The sequence below is a fragment of the Phalangium opilio genome, unplaced genomic scaffold (genome assembly GCF_054372755.1).
Source record: "Phalangium opilio isolate 3A_F unplaced genomic scaffold, DU_Popi_V2 ptg000082l_1, whole genome shotgun sequence".
Taxonomy (NCBI): Eukaryota; Metazoa; Arthropoda; class Arachnida; order Opiliones; family Phalangiidae; genus Phalangium; species Phalangium opilio.
Window position 1 is genome coordinate 4,967,462 of NW_028324189.1, and position 21,110 is coordinate 4,988,571.

At 37.1% G+C, this 21,110-nt stretch overlaps 3 protein-coding genes across 5 annotated transcripts in view; 2 read left to right on the plus strand and 1 right to left on the minus strand.

Annotated features, from left to right (window-relative positions):
- The first annotated feature begins 4,452 nt into the window (after positions 1-4,452).
- On the plus strand, positions 4,453-8,120 carry LOC149651099 (uncharacterized). The gene is made up of 2 exons (XM_089847894.1): positions 4,453-4,757; positions 5,456-8,120. The coding sequence occupies exon 2, from the start codon at positions 5,513-5,515 to the stop codon at positions 7,982-7,984; it is 2,472 nt and encodes an 823-aa protein (XP_089704020.1). The 5' UTR covers positions 4,453-4,757; positions 5,456-5,512; the 3' UTR covers positions 7,985-8,120.
- Positions 8,067-18,629, minus strand: LOC149651100 (cadherin-87A-like). Of its 2 annotated transcripts, none has more exons than XM_089847893.1 (35): positions 18,453-18,629; positions 17,704-17,773; positions 17,534-17,608; positions 17,164-17,456; positions 16,991-17,089; positions 16,802-16,936; positions 16,624-16,737; positions 16,487-16,565; positions 16,116-16,426; positions 15,734-16,054; positions 15,602-15,675; positions 15,275-15,542; positions 15,044-15,192; positions 14,909-14,981; positions 14,769-14,841; positions 14,400-14,705; positions 14,183-14,331; positions 13,986-14,118; positions 13,504-13,877; positions 13,248-13,397; positions 13,059-13,181; positions 12,801-12,987; positions 12,484-12,704; positions 11,815-12,012; positions 11,510-11,744; positions 10,983-11,122; positions 10,781-10,916; positions 10,332-10,707; positions 10,052-10,271; positions 9,869-9,993; positions 9,769-9,797; positions 9,656-9,695; positions 9,557-9,580; positions 9,220-9,493; positions 8,067-8,320 (listed from the first exon to the last, which is right to left on the minus strand). In XM_089847893.1, the coding sequence occupies exons 1-35, from the start codon at positions 18,486-18,488 to the stop codon at positions 8,213-8,215; spliced, it is 5,718 nt and encodes a 1,905-aa protein (XP_089704019.1). In that variant the 5' UTR covers positions 18,489-18,629; the 3' UTR covers positions 8,067-8,212. The 2 variants fall into 2 exon arrangements, with proteins under 2 accessions (XP_089704019.1, XP_089704018.1); XM_089847892.1 differs by having other exon boundaries at positions 9,656-9,698.
- Positions 18,630-18,717: 88 nt separating this feature from the next.
- Positions 18,718-21,110, plus strand: part of LOC149651101 (calpain-9-like) — a 28,161-nt gene continuing 25,768 nt past the window's right edge. Inside the window, exon 1 of one of the 2 annotated variants that reach the window (XM_089847895.1) lies at positions 18,718-18,881. The gene's annotated coding sequence lies outside the window, so the exon portion shown is untranslated. The remainder of the gene's footprint in view (positions 18,882-21,110) is intronic. The other variant, XM_089847898.1, reaches the window with a different exon arrangement.

Genomic DNA, 21,110 nt, shown 5'->3' on the forward strand with positions numbered 1-21,110 from the left:
ACAATACGGTCAGATTCTTTCCGCAGTCTTTATACACGGCGAAAATCCCTCTCTAGAATACGCATTATCTACAGTGGTGTCATATTTTGCTAAAGGGAGATTCCCTATTGTACCATCATATTGTAGGGTATCTTCAATGTCCTCTTAATAGTTACACCGTGTGCCCAAATAAACCATTTAGACGTGTATTATTATGCACCCCTTATCGTGTGCGGGCTTTTTCTGGACCCCATGGTCTATCTATTGTGGGACACTGACGGTCCCTATCCCGTTGCATGCATATTCATGCTTTCTTTGTACGGAAAGAATCGCATCTGCCTACAGCCTATATAGGCGTGGAATATATCCATATTATTTACAACCAAACGGGACTTGCATAAAATAAAACCTGTATCTAGATATTGTTCATAAGCCTTTGTACGAATTTTTCTTTCTTTCTTTTATAAACCAAGGTCCCTAAACTTAACTATATATTATAAAAAAAAGAAGTAATTTTTACACGAGCGGGCTCGGTCCCTATACCTTTTTAACTCTATAAATCAAGATGCCCGATTGTTGTCTGTTTTTAAAAAGAAGGACAGAAAATATTAGTGAATCGTGGACCCTTTAAAGTCACAAAGCGTGAGTTTCATATTGAACTTCGACGTAGTTATGTAGTTGTAGTTATACCTTAGTTATACCAAATAGTTTGACTGGCTTTTTTGGTATAAGTTTGTCACTGGTTACAAACTGGAGCTTGTCCTGAAGTGATGTAGGTCATAGATTCTCGTAAAGCAAATACGCCTGGAGAGACGCTGTCAAAGGCTTAGTCCAGACTAAATAGAATAGGAAGATGGAATGCAAAATTAACCGAGTGTAGTACTTCAATTCTCGCTTGTCTTTCTCGAACTAGCTCTTAGTAAGTCTGTACCATTACGAACTTGTATAGGTAGTGTTATATTATGGAACATATCTTAAAAGCTTACGGTTTAATTAACGTATTAATATTTTTAAATGAATGGATAATTCTGAAGCGCGTGGAAAACACCACCAAGCTGCTATCTTGGTATTAGTAGTTGTTACTATTACATGCGGACTTACTTGTTTCATACGCATACATTACCAACTATCCACAAAGCCTGTTAAAAACGTTGAATGAGAAAAAAAAACATCCTAGAGTTGGAGAGGAGGACGGTAGAAGGATCTTTTTAGAATATTTTTGGTTGGGATTATACCACCGAAAAACCATTTGTCTTGATTATTCCTCACTTTTAGCTAGCTAGCTATATACGTTCAGTCCCCATCTCCCCACAGAGGTTTTTTTGTTACCCTGGTCTTACACGTATTGCAGAGTCATTACCGGGACTTGTTTTTAGGCTTTAAATCTAACGTTGTTTAGTATCAAAAGAGTTTCATGTATATTTATGCAAGACAAAGGGATGAAAATTAAGAATTATGTACTAATTTACATATCAGTGAGCACTGTATTTAGTTTTGAACTGTAATGTATTGCACCAAGTAAATCATACTCTTCCTATGCATTTTCTCCTTCCTCTGTACATAAACGTTTCTTTATTCCTTGAAAATATGCCTTTATGAAACCGGAATGGTGGATGAGATGAGGATAGGCCTATTTTTCATAGGGCTTGATCGATAGAGACGCGAACTGGTGCAGGCAGATCCAAGCTCCGTATCAATCTGGACTTAAGGAAAAGATGCGGAGGATGGAGAATGGAGGATGCAAAAAAAAAGGGGGACCAGACAAAAGCACCTGCCTATTTCAAGGGGACGTAGATCCAGGCAATTTGTATTCCCTTAAAATTTAGCGCTTTCTTATACTACGTAGGTACTCTATTAAACTTATTCATTCTGCCTCTTACCATCAGCGTTCTTAGCTTCAGAAATATTTAAGAAGCGTTTATTTTCTTTATATATATATATTTATACACATACAGGGTATTCCTAATGGGTGGTAGGGCCGAAGTAAAATAAGTTCAATTTGATATCAATTTTGAGTCAAAATTGTAACTTCTATGAAATTTTGCTCCCTAAGTACCACCGTAAACAAGTTTTGATTGAATTGCTTTACGGATAACCCCTTCAATTTAATTAAGAAGCTGAAAGACAATTGATGCTAATTTAATTAAGGGGTCGTCGATAAAACAATGTAATCATTACTTGTTTACGGTGGCCTTTAGAGAAAATTGTCATAGAAGTTACATTTTTGACTAAAAATGCTGCATAGAACACCTTATGACTTATCACTTTACTTGCAAAGAAGTTGAAATGAGAGTTATCTTTACATGGATGATGTTTACTAGCTGCATCTAAATACGCCAAATACCCCATACCATTTTGTCTGCTAACCTTGGTATCGAGAATTTTCCATAGGTAAGGGGAAGTTTTTTTTATTTCTTCCCAAAGTTGAGGAGCGCGTTCAGGAGTGTATAACAACCCATTCCTCTTTCGCGACCCTCCCAACCTGGTCGTTTTTTTTTTGCCCCTTGATGAAGATAGATTTGGTAAAAGAGGCATCTTTGCTCGCCACCCACCCAACGGAATGCTAAGTCTTTGACGCCATTTTTCATCAACTTCTTTTCTACGAACGGGTGATGGGGCTATAGCTATAGTGGGTGGGAAAAAAAAGGGAATGTGATGCTGGAAGCCCAAGAGTTTCCATCCTTTTTCCACCATCCTCATCGAGTCCTCCGCTGCCTTTTCCTCTTCCTTAATCCCTCTTGATGCACGGTCTTTCAGGAGAATCGCAAGTCTCTCTCTCTCTCTCTTAGTTCTCTCTTGCGTCTCTTTCTCTCTCTCTCTCTTAGTTCTCTCTTGCGTCTCTCTCTCTCTCTCTCTCTCTCTCTCTCTCTCTCTCTCTCTCTCTCTCTCTCTCCCTCCCTCGCGTCTCTCCTTTCTCGTTCTATGATTTAAATGGGGAAGGAAGGAAAAAATAAAAAACAAAAGTGAATTAAATGAAAGAGCGATTTTTGTTCAACCTACTCTTGATTTCCTTCTAATTATTTTTGCTTTAAATTAAAGTACTTAGATTTATAATTGCATTATCACGGTTTCAGTAAATATTGCGATTCGATAAAGGCGTTTCCGTGAAATTATACTAACACATTTTAAGGTAATGAATTAAGTGTAACTGCCATTAAATTGTAAACAACTCCAATAGCAACTCTTTCTTTAAATGATGAGTGAAGAGTGTAAGCAAGAGTCGATAATCTAGCATTGCAAACCGTATTTTTATATTGATGGAGTGATGTAATGGCGACATCTATAGCTGGTGATGATAATTTAATTTAATGAATATGTTTAAATTCATCGCAATGAATTAGTTTTGCTGTTGAGAGTTAGGTCTATTTGGATTATTTTAATAATCAATTCATGAACTAAATTTATCTCATTTTAAATTGATTTATTGAGAATTAGACTTTGGGTTATTTAATTTAATTTTATAATCATTGCTTAGTTTCAAATTAATTATATTTCTTTAATGAAGAAACTTACTTATAGAGAATAATTAGCATTTATAAATCAATATTTGGAGTTAAAAATTGCCGTTAGAGATGGCGTTAACAACTGTTTGGTACCCGGATCTCTTATCATGCTCTGTTTCTTTAGCTAGATCTTCGATATGTCTATATATCACTTTCCGTTTATCGATTAGTACCTTGTCTAGCGTCAACTTTGGACCGATTTTTACATGATTACAATTTGTACTTATTCGTCAAAATTTATCGTAAATGATTATTTGTGGTCTATAATATTTTAAATGCACAGTGTCGCTATTTAATATTTGATTTCAATAATAATAATACATATTGAGTTTAGCTCTAGAATATTTCTTACGATGAATCGGTAGAAAAATTAATGTTTAATTTCTATAAACCAATAGAAATATAGAAAAGTATAAACCAATAATACAAACCCATCTGCACATCGAAAGTGTTGCTCGAAAAGTTTGTTTTAATTTACTAAGGATGGCGTAACATTAATACGATTTAGTCAAATCGATAATATTTGGAAAACAACCCGCTTAGAACACACAAAGCGATGATAATTAATAATTAAATTTCGCGTTAAATTAAATTAAATATTTGCAAACCAGGAAAAAAATAAGAAATATGCAAAACCTTCGATTATTACAGTTAATATTTTGATTGTTTTTAAGTATACGTGTAATTGATACCAAATCAGATTGATTACCGGTACAATTAAGTCTATGTATTCTTAAAGCGGAATTTCCTCGTTGGTTTTCAATCAACGTGATAGGTCAAAACTTATCATTTGTAATATAATAGCTAGCTTTGACGTTAACCGGTTTATTGCGCAACGTTTGCGTAAGGGACCCGCGGTAGTGCGTAAAGCATATCGTTTAAATATCTAAGGGAAAATATAATTGTGTGAAAATTAACCGAGCTTTTTGTTTCTATCCCTTTAAAAGCTTAAGATACATTAGACAATTTAGAAATAAATAAATAAAATGTAGGAGCATAGCGACAAGGTTTTCCTCTTAAATGTTAATGCATTTAAGATGGACGTTTTTAACCAATAGGATGTTTAATTCAAAGGGGCCTTGTCTAACGACGGACCAGGAGGAAGGGGGGGGGGAACGAATGATATTAAGTCTCTGTCAAATATTAACTCACCTGCACTTGGTTGGCAATATTTAGAATTCAGCATCGGTTTGTCTCTGTGGGAAATATTGTAAGAGACGTCCGTCGTACAAGGATATGTAACCTTTAACATTAATGAAATGGCTGATTTAATACGTAAGTTATGAATTTCAATATGAATTTAATTCAAAGATATACATATATGTTTATTAGGCTATATAGCGGTTCCCCTTAACTTAAGTCGGTCAAGAGGCCACTTTTATATATTTACTGTACTGAAAAGTGTCGGAAATAATACGAAGGTCGTATTCTAAGGCTCGTTTTTCTAGTATGACCCGGGAACCTTGGGTTTTAATGCTGTCTCACGAACCAATTTTCTTCTACATCAGAAAAAAAGTCTAGGATCAAAGAAGGATGAATCAGAGACGCTAAGTTTAAGAGAATATTTCAAAAATGATATTTGGCTAGCTAGATTTGGCCGGTTTAAGGGGGTATTCCCCGGAGTTTCTTATTTTCAAGATTGCTTCTAAACGAAGATATTTACTTAAGCAAAACGTGTAAACAAATTAGAACATATATACTCATAGAGGTAGCATTCCAATTTAAACAGCAAATATTAGATTTTTCTTATGTTTAAATGTAACCTACTTTAAGTTCTTAAAGAGTTATTTATACTATAATCACTAGAGTTATTGCTCCCCTAGTATTTTTCCCTGTATGAGGTAAGAAACGTCACCTAAGGACCCGTTCTATATGACGTCATTAGATTCCATCCGTGAGGATAGATTTTTACTTCAGGCATTACATAAACGAAAGTGGTGTGAATTCATTTTCTTTCTTGGCGCATTTTACAGTTGCCATCGCTTGAATGATGGTCAGCATTTTCGGGCCGGTTCAGACTCGCCGTAGTAATGGTTCCCATCGGTATCATCGCGGTATTTCTCCTCACACCATTGACCGCGACACGGATCTCTATCGAGAGACCAGTATTATATTTGCAAGGATCTGCCCGAGTTGACGGTAATTCACCCACGAGTTTTAAAGAAGGTTCCTTGCTGTGTGACAGTTCCACGAACCAATGTTCTTGTTACGGACAGACTTGTAAAGTCATTAATAAGAGCGTGAAATTGTGTAATATAACCGTACTTACAATGAAGGATACAACGTTCGATAAAATATCACCGTATTCATTTCTTGGTTTAAAGAGACTCGAAAAGTTGGAAGTGATGCAAGGAAGTTTGGTTCGTGTTTTCCCTAACGCATTCGCGACGCTCTCGAACTTGAAGGAGTTAAACTTGGCTGTTAATATGATTACTACGCTATACCCTCTTTCTTTCAATGGTTTGAGAAAGTTGGAACGAATTATTCTAATGAAAAATGAGATTAAGAATTTGGCTTTGATTATACCGTCATTGGTACCGAGTTTGTTACCAAAGTTGGCCCATATACATATGGGTGGGAATCCAATTAATGTTCTAAATGAAAAGACCTTCGAAGCATTATCCCAAAGCGATATCAAAACTTTGGAGGTAATAATGTGCGAATTACAATACGTTCATCCTAATACTTTATCGCCTTTAAGTAAACTCGAAGAATTTTACTTGGGTGGTAATGATAAAATGCGTACTGATAACTTAGTGGCTTTGTTCGAAAACCTCGTTAACACTTCCTTGAAACTGTTGGACATTTCCTCTATGAGCTTTTCCGATATTCCCGTATCTTTACTGGAGGTTGTAGGTCGAAGTAACGTTTCAATCTTAATGTTGGCCAAAACATCAATGCCAACTATCGCAAATAATCAGTTTCCTTACATGCCGAATCTGGAAACATTATTACTTTTCGGAAATCGAGTACAATCGGTGGAACAACACGCATTCGCTAATCTACCCAACTTGAAACATCTCTACATGCAAAAGAATGTTATGACCGTATTCCCACCTGGTTTGCGATTGCGCGGTTTGGAAGAACTTGACGTGGACGGATTCTCTCATTTCCCCATTCGATTTGAATTAAACGAATTTAGTTTCAGCGAAATGAAATCATTAAAAGTATTGAAGATTTCGTATAAGACGTTGCTGGAATTGAAACGTAATACTTTTAAAGGGTTATCGAGTTTAGAAGAACTGCATTTAAGAAGCTGTGGGATTACGTCATTGGAGGATGGTGTTTTTCAGCATTTAATTTCGCTAAGATTACTAGACATAAGTGAAAATCAAATATTGGAAACGAAAGCCAATGTTTTCGCCGGATTAAATACGGTACGACATTTAATTTATCAAAACGCCCAAGCGACAGACGTTGAGGCGAAAGTGTGGATGGACTTGCGTAATGTGGAAGTATTAGACCTTTCGAGAAACTCTTTCGTTCAAATTAAACCCATATTACTTCACTTGCAACGAATTACAAAGCTCAATTTAACCTCGAATAAAATTCAATTTTGGGATAAATCTGTTTTAAGAGAAGACAACACTTTGCAAGCATTGGATTTATCAGGGAATTACATCAGAAGAGTGTCACCGATCATGATACGAGACTTTGAGAAATTACTATTCGTCAATGTAACACGCAACCCGTTCAGATGCAGTTGTGATCAATTACCGTTCCTAAGTTGGTTAAGTACGACCAACGTGTCAGTGTACAAGTACGGGTACGCTCTCTCGGAGTATAACTCTTGCCACGAACCCACGGCTTACTCCTCCCTTTCCTTACGAGCCGCTAAAGAAAACTTAACCCTTACGTGCCAAATTACCGAAGAAAAACATCAAGCCCCATTGATCGCGCTCCTATTGACTGTGTCTCTGATATTAGCTCTGTTGTTCTTTTCCGTCGTCAGTTTTTACGTTTTTCGCCATAAAATTCTCGCCAAGATAATGTCGAGTGAAGTGAGAGTTTCATCGGATAAAGGGTTTTTGTTCGATGCCTTTGTCTCTTACAGTAATTACGATTCCGAATGGGTTTTCAATGTCTTTCTACCCGCGATTGAAAATTCTACCAGTAACGCGAAACTGTGCGTCTACGACAGAGACTTTGTGGCTGGGAAAGCCATCACCGATTGTATCGTGGACGGCATTAAAAAAAGTCGAAAAACAATTCTCATAGTTTCCAAACATTTTCTTACGAGTTCCTGGTGTAAATTCGAGACAAACTTGGCTCAAAGCGTACTTTCGGAAGAAAAACGAGAAGGTTTGGTTATGATCAAACTGGGAGACGTGGATATTTCGAAAGCCGATAGCGGACTTAGATTTTTACTGCAATCGAGATTGTACCTCACGTGGAGTAACGATCCAACCAGGTCGAAAGACTTTTGGAGAAAACTCGACAAGGCACTCGAGAAACCATCAGGAAAGACGCGACAAAAATCCATATTGTCATCTTTGCTATAAAAAAAATTGTATTTCCGAGCTTTCAACTAAAGTGCATGCACGCTCAAATTTCAAAGAATGAAGTTTTTTTTTTCGTCAAAACTTGTATTTTTAAAAAAATTAAATAGTTTTTATTTAAAATGTTACAAAAAAACAACACATTTTTTGTTCATAAATCACCACCTCTGTTAAGTATTATTAAATTAGGTATTTTAATTTACACGGGTTCTTTTAGATGGGGTTTTAGACCTATAGTAAATGGGTTACCAGTTCTTTCTCGTCGTAATAAGGAGACGTTTCTCCACCAGGATGTGTTGAAGATGAGGCAGCGCATCGCAGCTCGTGATAATCTGGGTTCTGTTAATTATAAAAGTAAAATTCGTTGTCTGAATGCTTTTGACAGTTTACTCTGTCTAAGCACACGTGCTTTTAAATTTTAACAGAAGTTTTAAACAGCTGGTGAAATATTAACCTTGTATATTAATAGGGAAGTTTACCCCATGTTATCTGTATATAGGCATGATAATAAATTTAGGACCGTATAGGGTAAAGTCACGAAATTTGGACACTGTCTCTATTTCTTCAACTCAATCTATCTCTAGAGTATAATTTTATTGCGCCCTTTAGCTCTGTATATTGTATACGTGAACCTTTTCTGTTTCTAGAAAGTGGAAACAAAATCGGTTTTGAACTTTTATCGAAATTCGCAATATATATTTTTTATTTTAAATTTTGGATTCTCATGACGGTAATAAAGGCTATGGAAAGGAAATAAAACGAAAACCGGGATAGATGTGGAGGTACTGTACTTTAGATGGGGTTTAAATACAAGTTAAAGTAAACTTTAATAACACGAAAACAAATGTTAAGAAAAAATGTCATTTACTTCCATTGGAGATTATAAATAGCTATTGCTCTAATTTACTCAGCTTTTGAATTTTTATTTTATTTCATTTTTCTCAATCAAAAACATTAAATAAAATTTAAAATACGACCTATATAACCGAGATACGTAAGTAAATATTAGATTAAACTCATGGGACTTTAATTATGTAGGATAATTACGCATTCAGTTCAAAGGTCTTGATTAAAAATTTAACTGAAGAACTTGAACGAAATTGAGATTTGAAGGCAATGATTTACTTTGGGAATACAAGATATCAGAAGGGGATAATACCCTCTTAAGGTTACAATTACCCCAGCTATGTGGTAAGAGAAGTATTATATACTTCTGAAGACACGCAATATTAACTTACATCCGAAGGTATTTGTTGCCTAGGGTGGGATGAAGATTGGTGAAGATCCAACATACTGGGTACCCCTTTAAGCGTGGCGTATTCGTTCTTATTATTCGTATGAAAACCATCCAAATGACTTTCCGCACCCATAATGCTATTGGTTGTACTTCTACGTAATGTTGCGTAAACTGCGCTTTGATTATCGTCTGGTATATGAACCATTGATTTGTTATCAACACCATCAGGTGCCACGCTCATGCTTAGTTCTTGTTCTTCGTAGAGTTTCACTTTCCTGTTTACCGAAAACATTGTTTTTGCAATTTGTCTTATATTTAAACAGTGACTCTCGACTTACTGTTCAGTCCATAATGGGTTTTCGCTACGCATTAAAGAATTGAATAACAATTTTAATTGTTTCTCGTTTAAAAATATAAAAGTATAATGGGATATTTACATTGTATTCTTTGGTTTGACTTCAGGTTTTGGGCAAGCAGCTGCTAATACGAGAAATACGTATTAAATTTTCGAATGTATTAGTTTAATCTTATTTGCATAGAATGTACTTACCATAAACCTTTTGTAATTTTACCACGTACCTGCACGTGAAAAAGTTAGTATATCAGCGCGAGAATTTGTTACGTGTATGGAATAAGCAATGATAACTTACCACGACTTTAGGCAGAAACAGCAGATTATCATGGTTATTAACCCCACTCCCAATACAACTAATAACGTTATTAAAACAGCCAATGAAGGGTCGAATTTATTTTCCATAACCGTGACGTAAGCGGGCTGTAACAACAAGTACCGTCAACTTCTGGTAAGAATTGTGTAACGGTAAACTAATTACCACAATGTTATGTATTTGTAACATATCATCTCTCATTTTGAGAAGTTCGGCGTTAATATCCACATTATCAAGTACTTTGTTCAATGGTAACATTCTGTCTTCGTCATCAGCAACGTAAACGTATAAGTCAGTCCATTTGCGTTCAAGTTTGTTACCATATCCCACATGATATCTAATAGTGTCTATTATCACCGTACCACCCATGGCATTCTTTAAAAGTCTGTAGTAAAAGTAATGTGGTTTAATGGTGGTTTACGCATAAGAAATAATCTATAATTACTTTTGTAACTGCTTCTTTTTCTTATGAACCTCTTCCGGTGAATGAGTTATCACTACTTTTACAAGTTGGTCAGGATGGTACACCCATACCTTGACAATGGCTTTGGCTGACCTGTGAGGGGCGCCAACTTCCGTGGCGGTGACTGCTATATGAAATCGCGATTGATCGTATTGCGACATAAACTCTGTTGTTGTGATTACGCCTGTCTGCGAAATGTTAAATGGTGATGGTACTGGTCGGACACTTCCCGGGATACCGACTCTAAACAAGTTAACGTATTCAATGGCGTAACTTAGGGTACCATTTTCGCCCTCATCATCGTCTTCGGCAATTACATGTTCGACCGTGTCTCCAGGTCCGGCCGTGTACCGTAGACCTTGAATTATATCCATAGAGATTTTGTTAAATACCCCAAATAGTTACAGACAGTTCAAACAGAAGTCACTTACCAACGTTAAATAGACCTTCTTTAAAGATTGGAATATTGTCATTCATGTCCGCAATTCTGATCTTGACTAATGCTAATGTTAGATCTTCCGATTTGTATGTCCTTACCATAGAGTAACTATTTCTTCCACTGTCAGGCTATTATAATTATAATTATAATATGTTTTATAATTAAATTCAGGTGAACTTTCACTAGTGACTTACTTGGTATTCCATATAGTCCGCGTTACTAGTAGCCTTGACGACAAATTCGTATTCTTTTCGGGCCTCCCTATCGAAAGATGTATTGGTGTAGATATCGCCATACATTCTATCAATTTTGAAGGCGTTTTCCAATACACTCTCTTCGAAAAATAATTATATTTACGGTCAGTAAACGGCTCCTATGATACGTTTAATATACAGGGTGTTTGTGAAAGGTCCATCAATAATGAAAGGGCGTATTTATTGGGCCATTTTGAGTCGAAAATGTTCTATGACATTTTTCCGTTCGGGCCACTGTTTTCAAGTTATGATTGGAGTAATTTACGGATGACCCCTTAAATTTAATTAAGAAATTGAAAGACAGCGCTAATTTAATGAAGGGGTCATCCCTAAAATATTCAAATCATAACTCGAAAACCGTGGCTCGGACGGCAAAATGTCATAGAACATTTTCGACTCAAAATGGCCCAATAAATACGCCCTTTCATTATTGATGGACTTTTCACAAACACCCTGTATAATTATACCCGTTATGTAATAATAAACGACGGAGTTATTGCCCTGGTCCAAATCGATAGCGTTCACTCGGCCTATTAGTTCGTTAGACCCTAAATTTTCTTGAACAGTAAAAACGTAAGGGTCGGTTAGTTGGGTTCGGGTGAATTGGGGTATGTTGTCATCGACGTCTTTCAGGACGATCGTTAATGAACTAAGGGTTTCGTAGAAAATTGGTTTTCCGTTGTCTCTCGCCACCAAGATTAGCTGTTAACAAATAGCGCTCCATTAATTTAGTTTTCCCTTTAAAGACCAAGCCGATAAATCGATGTTGTACCTTGTAGAATGGAGTTTTCTCTCTATCGAGTATAACTTTAGTTCTTAACTCGCCCGTTTCGGAATTCAGAACGAATTCGTCCGTTTCGTCCACATTCTGATCTCCGACCTTCAGAAAATAGGATACTCGACCATTTTCCCCGCGGTCATTATCGATAGCTTGTACGGTCATAATTAAGTAGTTACGTATGTTCTGGTTCTTTTGGGAAATAGAGGATTATATTAATTAAGATCCCCGGATCCTATGGGTTTACCAAATGACAATTTAAAGCTCCACGAGTAAAACGTTAATATTAATTAAGACTATTGATCCTAAGGGTTTACCCAATGACAATTTAAGGCTCTATAAGCGCAATACCCCTACATTGTATAGTAGCCATGAATGACACACAAAAAGACAAGTGCAGGTGGCTAAAAGGTTAACGTCAGTTTGTGGTGTAATTAATGTTAGAATAAGTTTATAAGATATGTGCCATAAGTTTGCCACTGGTTACTGAGAGCTTGCATTCAATTCTGGCGTCGTTCTCGAACTAGCTCGAGCTGTAAGTCTCTCAGTAGCATTACGAAGTATAGGTAATGTCATACTTATGGAACATACCTTACATACTTATGATGTTCGATTTTCACGTGTATAGTGAAGCTTTTAATTGTTTTTCCCATCGGTATTTACCTCGGGTATTTCTATGGTGGCATTAACCGAAGCCGGGAAAATGAATCTAGGTTTCTCTTGATTTATCTCGAGTACTTTGATCTTGACGTTGGCCTCGTCGAAATTGTGTCCATCGCCGGCTCTGTCACCAGCACGAACTCTCAACGTAAATTCTTTTAGATGTTCGGCTATGGCTTTGACCGGATATATAACTCCGCTATTGGGGTCAATTCGGAATGTATCTGTATGTAGAGGAAAGAAAGAATATATCAATGGATCGAATGTTGGGCGTTTATTTCCAATACTATTAAAGAAGAAAACCAGAAAAGAACGCGAACCTTCTTTATTTCCCGAAACCAGGGTATATCGTATTTTAGCGTTCAATCCTTCATCGTCATCGTTGGCTATTACTTGAGTTACTGAAGAAGGAGGATTCAATGAAACGTTGGCTACTATAGAAGCTTCGTATTCTCTTTGGGTAAACACTGGTGGGTTATCATTTTCGTCTTCAAGATCAATGTAAACCTTATAGAATGAAAATAGATCGTCGCTTAACTCGCGAATTTTTTTTATATAGCGAGTATGTGTTTAGGTACCGGAACCGAACGCGATCTTCTGGTTGATATATCCCGTCCTTGATCGGTTGCCACTATTTGTATGGTTATTCTAGGGCTTATTTCTCGATCGAGAACCACGGCGGGTGCAATCCTTATTGATCCCTAAATATTTTATGCGAGATTTGATTTTAAGCGCTTTATTTCACAAAGTCTCTGACAAATCCCTACATCTTGGTAAATTATAAATTCAGAGCTTCGTTCCCCGATGACGGTGTATTGTAACTTTCCAAATTCCCCAGCGTCGGCGTCATTAGCGCTAATTGTAGCTACTATTGTTCCCTCCAGTGAATTTTCGCGTACTTTGGCTTTATAAGATTCCTAAAACGATAATACGCATTTATATAACAATTAAAGCCATATATAGGACCATATCGAAAATATTGTTTAAGTTTTCTCTAATGGTTTAAGAGGTAATAAATTTTACTTCGGAAAACACGGGATCATTATCGTTCGTGTTAATGACGTTGCAAGTCATCAAAGCCACGGCGGACAATTGAGGAATTCCCGTATCGTACGCGACGATGTTCATTCGAATCGTTTGAATTTCCTCGTAATCGATTCTTCCCTTTATGGTGATAACGCCGGTATTTTTTTCCACAGCGAAATACGGGTTTTCAGGCATGATTTCGTAGCCCGCAATATTTGAATCGGCGTCCGTCGCCACCACGCTTCCAACGACGGTACCGATTGACTGCTCTTCCATAACGTCCAACTCTATGTTAGGATTCTCCGGCGTCCAAGGAGGCGCGAAACTAGGGGCCATGTCGTTACGGTCGATTATGGTAACGACGATAGTTCCTGATAAAACATAGGAAGATGAATTTCATTTCTGTCTCCTATCTTTTCTTTGGAGGGTTTTCTTTTCAACTTCCACAGCGGTTTTCTCCGGGATCCATTTCTACTTACCCGTTCCAGTTTGACGGGGCGTAGCACTTGTATCTGTTACCGTAACAGTCATACGAACCACCGCCGCGGTTTCTCTGGTTACTTCGTTCCCTACTCTAACCTCACCCGTTGCCGCCACGACATTGAAGAATTGCTAAATGGGTTGATTGATATAGTATTTAATCAACGTTTGTTCTAATTGGGGTTTTGGTTATTACTTTATAAGATTGTTCTGATAAGGGTACAGCCCGACCATCTTTGTCTAACGCGGTAATTGGCTCTATAACCGAGTATCGTAGTAAATCGGGTGAAGTAACATCTGGGTCCTTGGCAATCAGTTTGTAAAACGTGTAACCTATCACAGCTCCTGTTTTTTGTTTTACAAGATGAATTTTTCAGTTCGATATATTCAGAACAGGAAATCAATGAACAAACCTTCTGAAACTTCCGTTCTTTGAGTAGTTGGTGTAAAATATGGTGCTTTATCATTGTTATTTATTAATTGCACCGTTACGGTTGTAGTACCAGTGTGACTTGGAACACCAGCGTCAACCGCTACAACTTCCATTACATATTCCTTTCTTTTATCATAGTCTAATTTAGCACTTGGTGCAACAGTAATTTCACCAGTACTAGCATTGATGAAGAAATCATCAAAACCACCTCTATGTATCCTATATGTTAATTGGGCATTTACACCCGTATCTGCGTCTGTTGCGGATACTTGTTCCACAAAAGTTCCTTAACAGACAATAAACAACATTGAAATCTTCGAGTATGTTAACTTCTGTTAGTGTGAAGTACCTGGTGGAGCTGCCTCCGGAGTTGTAGCTAGATATGATTCTTTCAGAAATATGGGACTGTTGTTATTAGAGTCCTGTTTATATATTAAAAACATTTTACTGCTAGTTCGAAATTGAACTACTTAAGTAAGATACGCTTACCCGTACTGTAATCTTTACAGTGGTTGTAGCTACTCCTTGCCCACCATCTCTGGCTTGTACAGTTAAAACAATACTATAAAACGAAAGGGAACAATGTATATTGTTAAACCCATCAAAATATACAAACGCACTTACGTCTCTGTTGGTAAACTAGATACATCCAAATTATCATTGGCATTCGCCAAAGTAATCTCTCCTGTCAAAGAATTAATCGCGAAGAAATTCAGATTGTTTCCGGCTATTATACTATATTGGGGTACAGAAGTAACGTCCAAATCTTTGGCCTGAATATAAGGAAATATTCTCTTAGATACATTCCTCTTTGCCTGTATTGATTAATCGAGGGAACGCGGATTGACTTCCTACTTTGACTTGCAGTGGAGGCTCAAACTGCGATGATCCTTCGTTGATTACCGCCTGGTACAAACTCTGAACAAAGTAGGGTGGGTTGTCATCCGCGTCTTTTAACGCGATAGTAATGGGTACGACTGTTGTATGACCGGTTCCGTTTTCGTCGACAGCTTGGTATGATAGTAAATATACAGGATGGGCTTCGTAATCTAAACAATTTCCCGATCCTGGTGTTTCACAGGGTGCCACTGATATAACTCCCGTTGTTTTGCTCACTGTAAATCTACAAGTGTACTTGCGCATGAGAAACCATTTTCCTATGATCATACACGCTTTGCAAACCTGTCAGCACCATTTCCGAATAAGGAATACACTATTCCATTGACCCCGTGAACTCCAGAGTCACGATCTTGTGCCTGTGAAATAATTAGATGAATACACGTGACTTTTCACGCGTGGTTATCACTGTTTTACAGTAATTGTAGATACGACTGTTCCAGGTGGTGCAGTTTCTGATATAGTGGCTCTGTAATTTTCTTGGTCAAATTGAGGTGGGTTATCATTTACATCCATTGTAGTTATGGAAACAGTAGCGGTGCTTGAAAGTTTTTGGGTAGAAAAAGCCTCTCTCGCTATAACCAATAGTATAAACTTCCTTTGGTTTGGATTTTCATAGTCTAATGGTCCGTTCGCAATTCGAACACTGACTGATGTTGAACCAGTAGCTAAAGTAGGTTCTATACTAAAGATTCCCGATGGATCCATTACTTCCAGATTAAACACAGAGTTGGTTCCCTGAGTTTTATTACAACCACATTAGTATCTTTTAACGATTACCCCCGAAAACTCTTCATACTATATCCAAGTCTTGCACGAACATATCCAATCCAGGTAATGGCGTGCCATTAGGTAAATTTTCATTTACGTTTACGGAATAGCTCGTTAAGTTAAAGACTGGTGCCTCGTCATTAACGTCTTTTATTGTAATTGTAACTGTTGCGGTGGAAGAAGTTTCATCACTATAGTCCGGTTCGAAATTTACAATTTCGGACACTCGAACTTTTAAGGTCACAATTCCATTTGTGTCCAAAAATGCCTCGCGGTTCAAAGGTCGCCCAGTTTGAATTTCACCCGATTCAGAATCAATCGTGAAGTATTCACCCGGATCTTAAGAACCAACTGCTTTTAAGTACTTTCAATAAGTAATTGGGAACATATTGAACTTACTCGTTAACAATTCGTAATAAAGTTTTCTGGGTTTGGCCTTATCACCATCGACTGCTTTTACAGTCATTACTTTACTGCCCTAATTACCAACAAGCATTAATAAGGACACAGATTTGTATTTAACGCGTTACGCTTACAATTGGAGTATCTTCGCTAACTATGGCAACCATAGAACTGATAAAAGTTGGAGGTTGGTTTTGAACGTCACCAATAACTATGGTTAAAGAAGTTGAGCTAGTATGAGCCCCATCCTATATCAAATGTACTTGTTCATTAGTATTCAGCCCGCGTACGCGGTATATCGAAATTAATTACTTCTGCTTGTAATTGCAACTGGTACACGGAATTCTTGGAATAATCCAACTGTTTAGCTAAGACAACTGCCGCTAATGTATTTGTTGTTGATAATTTTAATGGAGTGACGCGAAATAAGTCGCAGGCATCTGGAAACTATTCAAGAGGAGTTACTATATTGAAACTCAACTCATTCTTTTTCAAACGTACATCGGCATTAAAAACACATTTAATTTCAAGGATTGATCCAACAGCGTCGACGTCTGTGACGTTTATCTTGTTGAATATTGTGGTTTCCACGGCAGTGTCCTGAATTATGGTTCAAACTATGATCAGTTCTAATCTCTATTGAATACGCGACACGTTCTAGGGAAAATTCTAACCTCGCTGACTTCGACTTCGTAAGGTACTTGATGAAATCTTGGCGCGTTATCATTTTCATCTAAGATGATGACCGTCACCGGAACCCGGATGACGTTATTATTATTGCCCCCTCCGACCTCGTCTTCGAGAGTGACCGCGAATGATAGGGTATCGTTGACCTCGCGATCTATGGCTTCGGCTACGGTAACGATCCCTGTATGCTTATCAACCTTCAACTTATCGGTTCCATCTAGCCCGTAAGCAACTACGGAACCTTCAGGATCGCGTCCCAATAATTGGAAAACCGACGCTCCTGTTTGTACGACAAAAGTAGTTACTTCGAGATGATGTATTTGGCTAATTTATTATTTTTTGTTGTATTTTTCTCACCGATTGGTGTATTTTCGGAAACAACCGCGAGATCGATGGAGTTAATTAAAATTGGAGGTGAGTTTCCTAGAACAACTACATAGCGAAGGAAATTAGATTTCTTTCTTGGGGTTTTGTTACTGCAATTCTACTCTCGGATGAGGGTATTTATATAATATAATTAATCTCACCTGTTACACAAGTAAAAGCTAGTATAGCACTGAGAAAATTAGTTTTGGCCATATTTTTATTGGCTTCTTTCTGTAAGGATATTTTTGGAATCTTGGATTTTAATATTAATTAAATATATTAAAGCGCGTGCTAAATTATATTAGACACTTTAAACGCCGAAAGATGTGACTGCTTCCGACCGGATTAAGTATAAATATCGTTTGGGTATATTTCAGAGCCTTAGTAAGTAATTAAAATTAAATTGGCAACCCGGGTTAATTTTTTTATCTTGTTATAAACGGGCATTGAGCAAACCGCTCAGACGCTACATAAACCAATCACAGTATAACCATATTAAAAGCCTGTGAAGGCTAAGCGAACTAGTGCGAGAAAAATGAAGTGGAACAGCCCGAGCGGGTTCCTTTAAATAACAATAAGACAATTGAACATCGCGACCTAATTGGTTAATAATTAAAACCTACATTAAATTAAATACACTAAAATGAACAAATTAACGTCTATTACTATGGTTTATATAATTTTACACGAATTAAAATAATTATTAAACTATAAAGAGAAGTTACTGTACGGACCAAAATAGCGGAAACGTCATCATTCAGACACGATAAGCCTTTTCGTTGCAGGAAGGTAACAATATCATACACACACACCTATACCCGCATACCAAACCAAGCATTACATCTACCACAAAACCTTCGTTTAATGCTTGGAAAAGAGCATTAATCTTAAAAAAATGTTGCGGACTTACTTGGCATAAATGAGCTGCGATGCAGATACTAATCATGATGAGCTAAAATTTGATATTTATCCTTTTTAAAAAAAGTCTAAAAATTTTCGATCATAATTCGGGCCTAACTCTAAGATCTTGGCGGAAGGGAAGGAGGCCCTCTTTTGCCAAGCTGGCTATGTTTCGAATAAAAAACTACCTACCTGTACAGGTATGCCAGTTACCGGTTATCCTCGGGGGGTGCCAGATGCTACGTCACCGTAAAAAAAGCCAGTCTGGTGGCTCGGAACTTGGCTTCTTAAAGAGACCCCCTTTGACGTTCAATGCACCTGGCTTCATCCTTAACGCTAGAAGACGTTTCCTCTTCTACAAGTTCTAGCGCCACTTTCACTCAGGCTGATGGCTAGGAAGGTCCGAGTTGGCTCGCCATAGAATTACTACTGGCTCTGGGTAAGCTTGAACATCTTTGTATTTGTATTTACCCGCGTTCATGGTATTGACGCACTTACACGCGTTGTGGTAACTGGTGCACAAGTGACTGTCTACCAATGCCTTCACGATCTGCACGCTGTGTTTGATTGTCCCGCGTGAAATACGCGTCATACCGAGACTAAAACCTAGATTAGGGAAACAATTAATATTCCCGGTTACTGAATAATTACAATATCGAAACAACGAATTAGATGAAATGGTATTGATAAAAATTCGACGCTAAGTGGTTTGTGTTAATGGTTTTTTTTCTCTTCTGTATCGGAATTATATGCACGCTTAATACCATTAACTCTCTCAAACACGTAAGAAATCGTGTGGTTTTCATTTTCATTTTTAAATGGGCGTATTTTGGGTGTGATATTCTTATGATCACCACGCCCGAACGTTATTAAGAACATTCTTTTTTATATATAAAGGGTTATGCCAGTGAACAATATAGGTTATTTTCTTCATTCTGCTTGTAAAGGATGAAGTTTTAAAAGTATGAAACCCTCCTTCAGAAGTTCAGAGCGCTAGATGAATTCCCATTCAGTTCATTTGCTTTTAGAGATAAAAATGTCTGTTGTCTTGGATTTGATCTGTATCACGTTTAATACCTTGCAATCAAAATATATACATTATTTTCTTTAATTGAGAAAATGCACCGATCAGTTAAGGGTGATTTAGATATAACAGAGTGATTTTAATTTTTATCGATTGACTCTTAAATTGTTACGTAACGATTCTCCTTGGGGCGAATACAAGGGAGATTGAACCCCGAAATAGTTTTGGAACTCAGGAAAGCCTGATAGCGTTTTAATTACGTGTTTTTAACATGGGACCACCGCTATCACGATTTACATGGCAGGAAAATGAATCGTGACTCCTGTAAAATGATACATCCTAGTGTAAAATATTTGGAAATTAGTGAACAAGGCGGAATTCTATCTTGAATAAAGTAAATCATGATTTTACTAAAACTAGAAGTTGATAAAGGGATGTGGCATTGCCCATCTTGACCGTGTTAAATCGATGATGAGAAAACTTTGATAATTTTTCGTATTTACTCGAGTCTTTGTTGCATTTTCGACTCAAAATCTCCCAAAGAACATTCCCCCGAATTTAAGACAGACCTTTCAAAACACCCTGACGATGCGTAACAATCATACCTTATTTTATTGTTCGTTACCTTATAAATTAATCTATTTTCCTCACATGAATTAACATTATACTAAATAGACTACAAAACAAATCATTACATGCCAAGGAAGTTACAAGTTTCATCGATGTAAACCTCAATAGAACAATCGGTATGGATCAGATCTAGTGACGTGACGTGAACCGGAAAATTTTCCAAATACATTGTGTGAAATGAATGAAAAAGTGTTTCCCGATATTTTTACAAAGTCTTTCACACGTTTCTAAATCGAAATCTTATCGTCTGTGGGTTCCGTTTAAAAATTGTCGGGGTTTTCCCCGATTTCTTTTTTATATTAAAAAAGGAGAAGAAAAATCATTCTTATTTTGGTATTAAAAGATTCATCTCTCTTTTTATAAGCTATTTAAGAGCAAAGCGGATAGGGGGTAAAGAAAGAAAGAAAGTAGTAAATGACAGATCGTGGCGAAAGAGTTATGGGTCTTTTTACTGTCAGGATTTTGATTTCTCTCGCCGCCACTGAGGGACAATGATAAACGCGAAGAAGATTTATATAAAGAGTATGGAAGACGCGATTAATCACTTCTAATACTTAACGCGAGCTTCGTAGCTGCGCCAACCATCCAATAAGAATGAACCATCCTAGAAATAAAGTTAGAAAAAGTCTTCTATAAAAAGCCGATTATTCAATCCACCTATTGATCCGGGCGAATTCAGTCAGTCAGTGGGGATTTCGGGCGAAATTGTCAGTAGGTGTTTGGCATTGAGCCCACTGTAAGCGTTTCTACCTTTTTTTTATTATTTTTCTAAAGAAAAATTTTGTATTCTTCACAAATGGAAACTGCCCAAAAATGTTTCTTAATTATCCTTCCAATGATGTTACGTATGTATGTACATCTACCATCTATATAAGAGATGTTCCATAAGTATGACGCTACCTATTCTTCGTAATGAGAACAACAAGCGAGAATTGAAGTACTACACTCGGTTAATTTTGCAGTCCATCTAATCCTGTTTGGTCTGCACTAAGCCTTTGACATGCAGTGCCTCAC

Bases quoted from the DNA above. Each gene is read 5' to 3' on its own strand.
- LOC149651099 (XM_089847894.1), top strand. From the start codon at position 5,513: ATGGTTCCCATCGGTATCATCGCGGTATTTCTCCTCACACCATTGACC.
- LOC149651100 (XM_089847892.1), bottom strand. From the start codon at position 18,488: ATGATTAGTATCTGCATCGCAGCTCATTTATGCCAA. The intron at 16,055-16,115 runs GTATGAAGAGTT...AATAAAACTCAG, and splicing joins TCGTGCAAGACTTGGATATA to GGAACCAACTCTGTGTTTAA. The intron at 10,272-10,331 runs GTAATTATAGAT...CTTTTACTACAG, and splicing joins AAAAAGAAGCAGTTACAAAA to ACTTTTAAAGAATGCCATGG.